Source organism: Convolutriloba macropyga, chromosome 7, assembly GCF_964194025.1.
Source record: "Convolutriloba macropyga chromosome 7, txConMacr16.3, whole genome shotgun sequence".
Taxonomy (NCBI): domain Eukaryota; kingdom Metazoa; phylum Xenacoelomorpha; order Acoela; family Convolutidae; genus Convolutriloba; species Convolutriloba macropyga.
This window is the reverse complement of record NC_134474.1, coordinates 70535719-70546625: the sequence shown is the minus strand read 5'-3', so window position 1 is coordinate 70546625 and position 10907 is coordinate 70535719. Positions and strand designations below refer to the sequence as shown.

Here is a 10907-nt window from a genome sequence, read left to right as displayed (position 1 = left end):
TCTAAGATATCTGTTTTGATAGTAAAATTACTTTCTTCAGTTTCATATCAGAGCAAACTTCCCTCAATTCAATTATCTCCTTGAGAACTCAGCTTTACAGAGACAGCTGACATACAATCGAGTAGTTGGAGGGTCAAGTTATGATTATTATGTAAACGGCTGATATTAGACCACACACGACTACAAATATAAAAGCTAGTAGAATAGCAATTCCCAAAATTAGATTTTTCAAGCCGCTGCTCGAATGAGTTCCATTTTCTGCATGTTCAGAGTCATTATCAAGATCTTCATATGACGAATTCATAGCAGCAGTTTTTCTTCGTTCTCTCGATTGTGAGAACTTTGCAATAAGACAAAATGAGGGAAGGCCGATTGTCATACAGCAGCTAAAAATCCCAGCAAAATTTCCGACATCCCGAAACCCATGCACAAAGGACGCAGGAACAAGAACGCAAACGAGTATAACCACAGTTTCTATATGTCTTCTCAAAGTCCATGTTCTTTCACCTTCTTCGAAATCCAGATTTTTGATTTTACGATAGACGTTGTCGCAATAATAACGACATAAATATGTTCGATCCACGAATGACGTCAAAATTGAAATCATAATTGCTGCTCTAGCTAAAAAATTAACATTGATTGCTTGCTAATATTTAAGCTCTGCTTTCTCTCAAAAACACCAATCCAATAATTTCATGTACCACATTGATTTTTTTTCGTAATGGGGCTTTAAGAAACAACCGTTTTTAACTCTAGATCAACAATTGCGTCATATTAGTTCATTGACGTGCAGTATCTTAGACTTTATGTGATTATTGATGTTTTTCTCAAGATAAAATACTCAAAACGCCAAAATACTGCAAACGTACCCAATGTTTTAGCCAATTGCTTAGTTTATCACGAAGAATAATTAGCATAAAGAGACTAAGAACATTTAGCATAAGATGACAAAAATGTAACAATTTATATTTACAGTCTTTTAAAAGTAAAACTAGCTCAATTGGGACTTGATAAGAGATAGAAAGTCATTAAGAGTAAAATCAGTACAAGATCAATGTTTGTTAAAACTCAGAAAGACTGATAAGTCAGGATTATTAGGTCTACCAGTTTTCTTGACAGAAAATGTTACCAACCGATGCACGCAACTACACTATCTGGACTGCAGTTGAGTAAAAAATCGTCTTTGACATTAATCCCAAAAGTCAAATAGCCCAACACACCAACTAGCATAAAAGCTGAGAAGGCAAATGCGTACAACCCACCAATCACTTTGCACCACTGCCCAACTTGTCTTTTCTCGCCAACTGAATCATAACATATGATACTCATTTCGTGTGTACCCAAACCCAGTACCAAAATAGGAACAGCACCCAAAAATTCCCATAAGGTTGTTTCATTTTTGGGCGTTTGCTGGCTCTCCTGAAAAGAAAATCATGCAAAGAAAGATTGGTGCATTTGGTGAAAACTTGATGTGTTTTAATGTTCAATAAGTAAAAATATCTTAATTATATATCCCAGTACTTTTTTGCAACGTATCGAGTTATAAATGGATTAAAAGGAAGCCGCATGCCGTGTGAAACATCAGTTAGTGAAAGCTGTAATCTAATGTGCTGTCTAGTTTCAGTTTTTTCAGGCCATAAAAATTTGAATATAAATTTTGTAGTGAAGCAAAAAGCCATTGTAAAACTTGAGCAATTTATTAACGTCAAAAGTTGGATTTGAAGTTTGTGTTGAGCTAAAGTCCGGCTGATCGCTACAGTCGAAACAATATTATTATTTAGTAAGCTGTTTGGGTCAAGAACGGTCTCTCCATCTAATTTCTCGTTCAGTCATTTTTTTTTCAAGCGCCAAACTCTTAACTTGGGTAGGGCGCTGTAAAAATCAAATCGCAGAAAGTTCCGCTAAATTTTTGATTTAATCCGCTTTTGAATGAAAATTCTGCTGGGCATTCAATAATTACACATGAGAAAGATTTTAATTTAGCCTCACTTTTTGATCAATTTGGTGCTCTGTGAAGATGAATAAAGTGAGAACAACAACTGAACATGAACTGACACATGTTAAGATTCCCGGAATTTGAAGCATGTTCACTTTCTTTGGAACAAGAAACGGAATTGAGACAACAACGCATGAAAGAACGCTCAAAAAGCGATAGAATTCTGTCTTCTTTTCGTAGGCACTTGCTCCGATGATTAATTCAAGAAATATTTCCAGTTGATCGGCGAAAAATGTAATTGCGACTAGCAGAACTGTATAGGCCTTGAAGATAGATCCAGCGAGGTACAAATCTGCCAATTTGTTTGATTTTACAACCTTCTCACTCAGTTCATAAGCAAACCGACTGCCTGTTTCCTCTGCGAGGTGCGCTAAAAAGCAATCATATTCAATTTCTGTAGAACTGCAAACACTTAAAGAATAGAGAAAACTATTTTGAGAAATCGCATTTTCAATCTTGAGCGCTGTATTGAGAAATGTATCAAATTACCGCGCAGTTGGTTCCACTTTGCAAAATTACTTATTAAAAGGCCTTGCGGATAATACTTACTTGAAATACATCAGATTCCCAAAAAATCTTTTGAAATAATTCTAGTGAAACGCGTAATTGCGAAATGTAGTCAATTAGAAAAAGTATAACCATTTTTTTTAAAGTTTTGATTGCTCAGCAACCATTCCAAAGACCACCAAAATCTATTTTGAAACCAAGTTGCCATAAATTTGTAATTGTGCGGAAATTTGAAACTGCCGGATAAAGGGTGCATGGGCGTTCGCAGCAGGCAAAAATTTCATATTGCATTCTTGGTTGCCAAAAAAAACATATAAAATGTAGGACCCATATAACAACCATGTAACAACAATGTATGAACCAAATAAGACGCAGAAATGGATCATTGTCATAAGATGTTTATAGCGCGCAATGCTGAGACTGCTATATAAGCAACCCATGGGTGTTGAAATACGCATAAAAATTTCATCTCGAATTCTTGGACAACGTATAAGATTCATATAAAAATCCTGCAACATAGCAAGATCAAACAAGAAATTTTTCTATTGCCTGTATTGAACCATTACATGATTCTTGAAAATGTTTCTTAAGTAGCCTCAACCCGTGTACATAACAAAAATGCATAATTTTGTCAATAAAATACATTTGTCTGTAGATTTGTCTGAGAAGCCGGCGGTGGCTATTAAAAAAGGTTAACACGATTCGGGACAAATTAAAAGAATAATTGACCGATCTCGATCATAATTGTGAATAAAACCACTGAAAGAAAGTCAAACGTTCATAAAAAAGTTAGCCCTCGATAACTGCTCAAAAAATACATTTTTACTTAAATAAAACGTATTAATTCTAAACTCTGAACAACGCTGACAAATTAACAAAAAATAGTTTAGCAAAAATTAATTCAAGCTTGAGAGATGTTCTTCAAAATGAAAATTTTTAGAGTGGTCAGTTTCCACCCCATATGCAATGTCTTGTAAACCAACTCTCAAGCTCTATTTAAGATCGGTAGTTTTTGCAACAAAAAAAATGCAATTTGTATTTTTATACTCAATTTTTTGTTGATTTCAACTTCTCTGTCTATCTCTATACCTTGAAATATATGTCGCGTTACTTAAGGACTAATTAATTCTTAATTGATTCTTAATTTTTTAAACAAAATCGGTTTAGCGCAAAATTTCAATTTAGCTCCGTGGCAACAAAATGCAAATCCATGATAGAGAAAGAAAGAATTTTTCAGCATTGTTACGAATTCGAATTTACTTAATCAAATGTTCGCGAACTAACCCTAGTATTCTCGCCTTTTCAGTCGATTTTTTTGTTTGAAGCAAACCCCTGTTGTTTTTTTGGCGGTGAAAATTGAGAAGGATTTGTATGGTTAATAAAAATTTGTCATCAAATATCAAATATCAAATTTGTCATCAAATTTTATCTTCAAAGAATAGCAATTGCTCGCTTAGTTTCCTCCGCAGTAAAAATTGAAAGGTTTCTGTCACTACCTGTAACTCTACCAGCTGTTTTTATTTTAGATAGTATGCAATCATCGCAATTCTTGCAAACAGCCATCACAATCAGCGCTGTTCATATACTTTTAGATGTTAGATTACTCAAATTCTTACTCGAATTTGGCTTCCTGAGTTCCTTACCAAGATTGCGTAAACCCAACCGTACCTAACTCCGAAGATTTAGAACTGGGTCGGAGTCTAATTGAGATCACATTTTGCACTGATTTTGTCTGATTCAGCGCTAATTCAGTGATTCATTCTGAATAATTTTCGAATTCTTTTGATTCAGAAGAATTTTTAATATTTTCTCTGAATTTTGCTCCTATTCAGAGAAATTCAGATATCACTTAACATTTGGTTCCGAAATCCTCTGAATCAGTACTAAAACCTGAAAATTCTCTGAAATTATTCTGAATCAGTACTGATTGTCACTGAGGCCTATGTCACCGGGTATGTTGTCAGGATAACGGATGGTACTAAACTAAGTTGTTTTTCACCTCGCTGCGCAGTCTTGTATTGGTTCAACCTACTCATCCAATATTGTCTTTTTGTTTACATCCAGTTGTATATTTACAAAACTATCTATAAAATAAGAGTAAAACTGCTGTTTTAATTCTTTTCCGGGTTAATATTTTAACTTACCATACAATGTCATGGTTATGACGTTGACAACTACAGCACACGACAGAAGCAGAAAATACTGAACAATTCCTCCACTAATTTTGACCACATAGGGTAACGCTACAATACTGCCGCCCAACATGCAGTTGATCATAATAAGCCAAGCCCCAAAATAAGAGAGATCTGAAAATAGAAACATACTGTTTTGTGTAAAAATTCAATATATTCTTGTGCAATAAGATCCGTAAAACATGCTTGAGTTTGACTTTCAGGAAATTTTGTTTGCCTCTATGTCAATTCGACATCTTCTGGTCAGAATTTTTTCTTTAATTTTGGGAAAAAAAAGTTTTAAAGTTTTTGGAAAAATTTTCCAAAAGTTGTTCGATGGTCTTTGCAAGCTTTTATCAACAAAACTAAAAAACTACTTCCACTGGGTGATGGGCCTTGCGTAATTGATAACAGTTTCTTGATATACATTTTCGATTAATTAATTATTTGCCTAAAACTTCGAAAGTTTCAATTTTACTGGGAGAAAATTATTTTATTAGGGGTATTTTTACTCTAACAAATTTGCATTCATTCTTAAGTAAATCTAACAACCAATCTTACACGTATTCTTACATTCTTACATAGCCCTTGCGAACAAAGCTTACAATGAGCGAGAAAACGTGAGCAGAGTTCAGAAAAAATAATTTCTTATGAGTCAATTCACTCGTAATGATTCCTTTTTATTTCACAGTTGACTGTTCACTACCGCAACCAAAATAGTTAAAAAAATAGTTTTGCCCGCTCAATTTAAATAGTAGCAGCATGGCAGAAATCTTCTACTAAACGAATTGTCATAGAACTAAATAATTTAGGCCGCATTTTAGCAACATATATAGCAAACTCGTCTGCAAAAGGCACACTTCAGTTTTCGACTATTTTGCGCGACTTCTACTGTAATTTAAACCAAACTAAGGTTAATTTCCAAGCCAAACGAACAACTATGCAGAAAAAATGGAAAGTTTTTAAAGCACAAGAGTAGCGAAATATAAAATTCAGAACCAGCTTGGTCACTTTCAAACGTTTTTATTGTTCAAATTTTTGGCTTTTAAGTTGGAAGACAATTTACGAATATCAAAAAAGGTATTAGAAAACAACAGCAACACTTCTAGTCCAACTATTTGAAAAGTTTGAATTGGATGCGTTTCTTGTTAAATTTGAATATCTATTCAGATACAGCTCATGCTTTAAATCATTTGAAATTCCTATCTAATATAATCTGATTTTAATATTCGCGAGGCAAGAAAGAAAAAAATTAGAAAAAAGTTGACAAGTTGCTGTGAATATATTTGAATTAAAATGTCAAAATCTTAATTGAAAATAAGAGATAACAAATTAAATATTGATTAATTAATAGATATCAAATAATAGATATCAAATTGAAAATAAAAGATATCAATGAACATGTTCCTCAATGTTATGCAAATTAAATTAAAGTTTTATCTAGTTCACATCTGGAAGTTTGAAAGTTTTTCGCAGTGAAAAACGGTAAACAAAAAATGAAGCTAGCTGAAGTTTTTGAGCCACAACTGGTTACCACAACTTTATGGTTACACACTTAGAAAAATCATTTGAAACCGAAGAAGAAGATACTTTATGTAATTAGCAATTGTGATATAAAAACTAACTGCGAAAATTATATTAGAGGACAGATTTTTGGAAGACATTAATTTAATAAAAAAGGAAAGGTTGTATTCATTTTTTAAGGGAATAATTATGTTTCCTATTATCACATTGTCGATCCCTTAATCTAAGCTTAAATCTAAATGCAGAACAAAGAAGATAGAGCAGAGCATAATTATACTAAAAAACTTGATGACTTTTTTCCTTTTTTTAAAGGACTATCAATTTTTTTGATTCATCATAGGAGGTAAATTTTCTTCCCAACAGCAGAGAGATTGAAAAATAATCTGACTGAGACAAAAAAGTATACAAATACAAATGAGCTGTGCCGTGTCTCAAAAATTCATTTCAAATAACAGAAAAGTTATAAAAAACGTAATTGGTCACATTATCACTATAATTCGTATATAGTGGCCAATTAACTCTTAGTTGTCGGCTAAATGTCCAGCCATTATAATGATTATGCTATCAGAGCGTCAACGCGGATAATTCACGGGCCATTATATAATGAATTGTTGGCTATGAACAACCCATACAATGATAGCAGCTCCACCTGCAAAATCCGTATTCTTAGGTCTCTCTTGATACATTATCGTCCTTTGTGTTATTATTTTTAAATAAATTATATTTGCAATGTGTGTAGAGTAGCTAATCAAAACACAACCGACATTTTACACGATATTGGGATGGATTGAAACATTCAATGAAAAATAGAGAGAAAAATTGGCGACATCCTAGTTTTTTCCAAGTGTCAAAATTTTCTAATTTGAGCTGCAATTCTTTAGATTTGGTAAAAGTGACAAATTCAGCGTCAAAGAATGAAAGACAGCGGTCTTGATTCTGATACCAATTTGCAGTATAATCTAAAAAAACTTTGATAACTTAATATACTACGGCTGAAACATTAGGTGTTAGTGCCCGGGCACTATTGGTTTTTACCGTTTCGTTTGATTGCTCCTTTTGACCATGAATAAATTAGTGTAACTTCGCTTAAGGGAATTTATGTTCTATTTAGTTCCAAACAGTGTGTTATATCTTATCTTACTGAATAGTTTAGGATTCGCGTTGTGAATGCTTTGTCTTAAGAATGTAGTAGGAATTGCAGGTCGAATACACAACTAATTGTGTAGTACGAATTCTGTTTATTGGAAACGCGACGCGGATCCACTGCTAAGATTAACTTAGGATTATGAAGAACGTTTGCAGAGTAACTTGAATTTAGATTGACTAAATGAGATTATGATTATTAATAATAAACTGGTATGAACAAAATATGAAATAATTTAGTAGACTAACGGGAATATTAATATAGGTGAATAAATAGAAGTCATAACTTTTAGTTATAAAACACATGATATAATTATAGATATAGAGGGTAAATAATTTAGTACACATAAAGGTTTCGATATATATATATATATAGGTATCCATATGTATCACATTTCCCTCGTGACAAAAAAAAATTTTAAGGTATTTACAATTTTTTAGTATCAACACAAAGCATGAAATTGAATGAGATGAACATAATTTAACTCAAAATGTAGAAGTACTACTATTGTTAAATAAGTGTGTAAGTGTAAGGCGAATACGCGTCAAATTTTAAACATGTAAAGTGAATACATTATACTGAATAATTTAAATGCACACACAGAAATAAATGGATTCTCAGGGCGAATACTGAAAGAATTTAAAGGCTAACAATTGAGGATGAACTGTAATCAATTAAAAGTAAAATTAACATTAAATCTGGATCAGAAGAGCGGGAACAAGACTAAATAAATGAATGCAGTTAAAGACAGTTTTGCTGAGTTTTTGGGCTTAAATTTCATTCTCTGCATCCCAAACCGACATTTCCCGTTCTTGCTCATATTCAAAATATCGAACTCTGGGGTCCGGTGGTGAAACTTGTCCCAATTGTAAGTCGGGTCGGGGAGGTGACGGGATTCTAGATTGTTCGGCCGTTTGGATGAGAGCTACCACCGAATCTGACTGTTTTGATCGTTTCTTCTCTTTTTTATTCTTGTGCTTCTTTGGTTGAGCAGAACTTGTTGAGGCCAGAGAACTTGTAGGAGAAATGTCGGCATCTGTAAAGCCATAGAATTGGGGTCGATTGCGCTTGCGGCCTTTTGTTTGGTCGTCCTGTGTCTGTGCGGAGGGTACTTGTGATGCAGGTGTAGGTGGAGCCGGTACAATCGAAATGAGGGGCTGGTTTTGAGCTGGTACGTCTTCTTGAATATCAGCTGTGGGGACATAAGGCGTCTTTTGAATTGTGGTTTGTTCGGCTTGCGTACCGTTAGCGCACGCGATACGTTCGAATTCACAGATGATACTACTGATGTAGTATCACTTTGGCGATGTCTAATTTTGATTTCGCCCCTCTTCTGTTTCTTAAGATCGTTACTATGCTTCGCGATCTTAAATTCTGTGGTTTTTTCGTAAGGGGCAGGGTGTCGCTGGGCATATACCCACAAGTTGGTGGATCTTTCGGCTTTAGTCCCAAATTTTGCAAGATCACTATCTCGGACTTTCACTGTGGTTCTGCCAGGCTCATTGATTATCGTCGTTGTTGGTGACAACTTGGTGACGAAGGATCCAGGCTTTAGTACTTCGTACAGACCCGCCAGTTGTCTTTTTGCTCGTTTCTTTTGTGGTAATTTTCGAGCCAGTTTGACATTAAGGGACTGTTCTGTCCTGGGGATAGGGTCTGTGATCTGCGGATGAGTTATGAAACGGGACTCTTTATTGTCGGACTCCCGATAGCGTTGACCTGCGTCTAAGGAGGCCTGGCACATCTTCTGCTCTATTTCAATGTCACTTCTGTTGGCACTGACCCATCCATTTTCGTCCAGCAAATCCTCCGCAGAAACTGTTTCAGCATCTAAATAGTGATTAACAATTTTTTCATAAGTTAGATTTTGACTTGATGGAAGTGTGCTAATATTCCTTAAAGGAGTATTTGCAGGGCGACCGAAATGAGCTTCAAAAGGTGTTATCTTTGTTGTTTTCTGTTTAGTTAATTGTAAATCAGAGACTATTTGTTTTATTGCTTTAGCTGTGGAAAATGTATCTTTATTTTCAGCTTTCATGCAAAATAAGCGTCTTTTAATTGTTTCGATCATTCGCTCCACCAATCCAATAGCTCTATGATCACCGACCGGAGCGTCGAGAATGTCAATATTATTTTCGTTACAATAGTTTGTAACTTGTTTACCTACAAGACAAGTTGCTTGGTCTAAGCGTATTGTTCGCGGGATTCCATGAGTATATGCATAATCACGAAGAATTTTTACTACGTTTACCCTATTAGCATTGTCGAATATTCTAACAGTTGGATATTTTGAATAACGGTCAATACATGTTAAGAAATAAATGTCTTTGTCTTTATCATTAATTATCGGACCCCCAAAATCAATCTGTATTTCTTCGTTTGGTTCTTGACAAGCTTTGTGTGGGTGCATTTTAGATTTTGGTATAATAGTTTTCAGATTCTTACCAATATCCGTACACGGGACGCAATCAGATGTTTTTGCTAAAATTTCCCTATGCATGTAGGGCCACCATGCATATTGAGAGAGCGATATCATCCCCCAACTACCCGGGTGCGTCATGTGGATGGATTCGAGCACCGCCTCCTTAATAGAGTTTGGAATGGCCACGCGTTGGTCAACACACAGACACCCAGATTTCACGTGTAAGTCCTTCCAAAAGGAGTGGATGTATGTGCTCACTTCTTTACAGCGGGCCTCGTCATTCTGCATTACACAATCGCGGATCTCTTTCAACACCGCGTCTTTGCTCGTGAGGACCGCCAGGAAAGATTTAGTGAAGAGCTGGTTGAGGTTGTTTTCAAATACCTCTTCCCGAGAGAGCTCGATGTCATATTCCTCGGGTGATGATGATGCTTGGGTGTTGCTGGGTCCGGCTCTGGTAGATGAGATGGGGGTGGATTGGGTGCGGAATGTCACTCTTGGGGTGTGTGGTGAAGTTGATGGATTGTTTTGTGGTGCCTCTTTTGCTGACATGTTGATGTGAAGTACTTGCTGTGTGGAGCTAGCTATCAAATGGCAATTAGAATTTTGCGACTGGATTCGCGATGCGAGTGTGGTATCAGATTGAAGCAATTGATTTGCACGGCAATTAAAGTTAGAAATGAATTCAGAATTGTAATTGTTTACTTGTGCTCGAGGAATGAATGGATTATTTGAGGCATTTGAATTATGCGCGCTAATTTTAGCAGGTTTGCAAGAGTGGACGCGCGTCGGGTGTACTTGTTGCTTATAATTACTAGTTATATGCCGCTTTTGGAAAGGAATTTTATTTGCGTTACTAAATAAAGATGTAATCGCGTCGCGGATACGGGAAATTGTTGCTACCATAAATTCCTCATCGTATTGATTGACACTTTTAGCGTTCTGATTTGGTTGTCGCGAAATATAATCAACCAAGCCCATTCGGGTAACAGGAATATGTTCGATGTTAAAATCAAATGGTAACAAACGGTCAATCCATCGTGTTAATCTACTGTTGTAGGATTTATTAGAGCGGTGTGATTTTAAGACTGAAAGAAGTGCTTTGTGATCTGTTAAAACTGTGAAAGTTTTCCCAAATAGATA

General features: G+C 35.3%; 1 protein-coding gene across 2 annotated transcripts in view; it reads right to left on the bottom strand.

Moving 5' to 3' along the window:
* LOC142342495 (sodium-coupled neutral amino acid transporter 7-like) overlaps positions 1–10907 on the bottom strand; it is a 31308-nt gene continuing 20401 nt past the window's right edge. Inside the window, exons 2-5 of one of the 2 annotated variants that reach the window (XM_075393839.1) lie at positions 4648–4809; positions 1990–2366; positions 1134–1419; positions 1–621 (exon numbers count right to left, since the gene is read on the bottom strand). In XM_075393839.1, coding sequence (XP_075249954.1) covers positions 134–621; positions 1134–1419; positions 1990–2366; positions 4648–4809 — 1313 coding nt within the window. In that variant the 3' untranslated portion in view covers positions 1–133. Of the gene's footprint in view, positions 622–1016; positions 1420–1989; positions 2367–4647; positions 4810–10907 lie in introns of those variants that run through there. The other variant, XM_075393840.1, reaches the window with a different exon arrangement.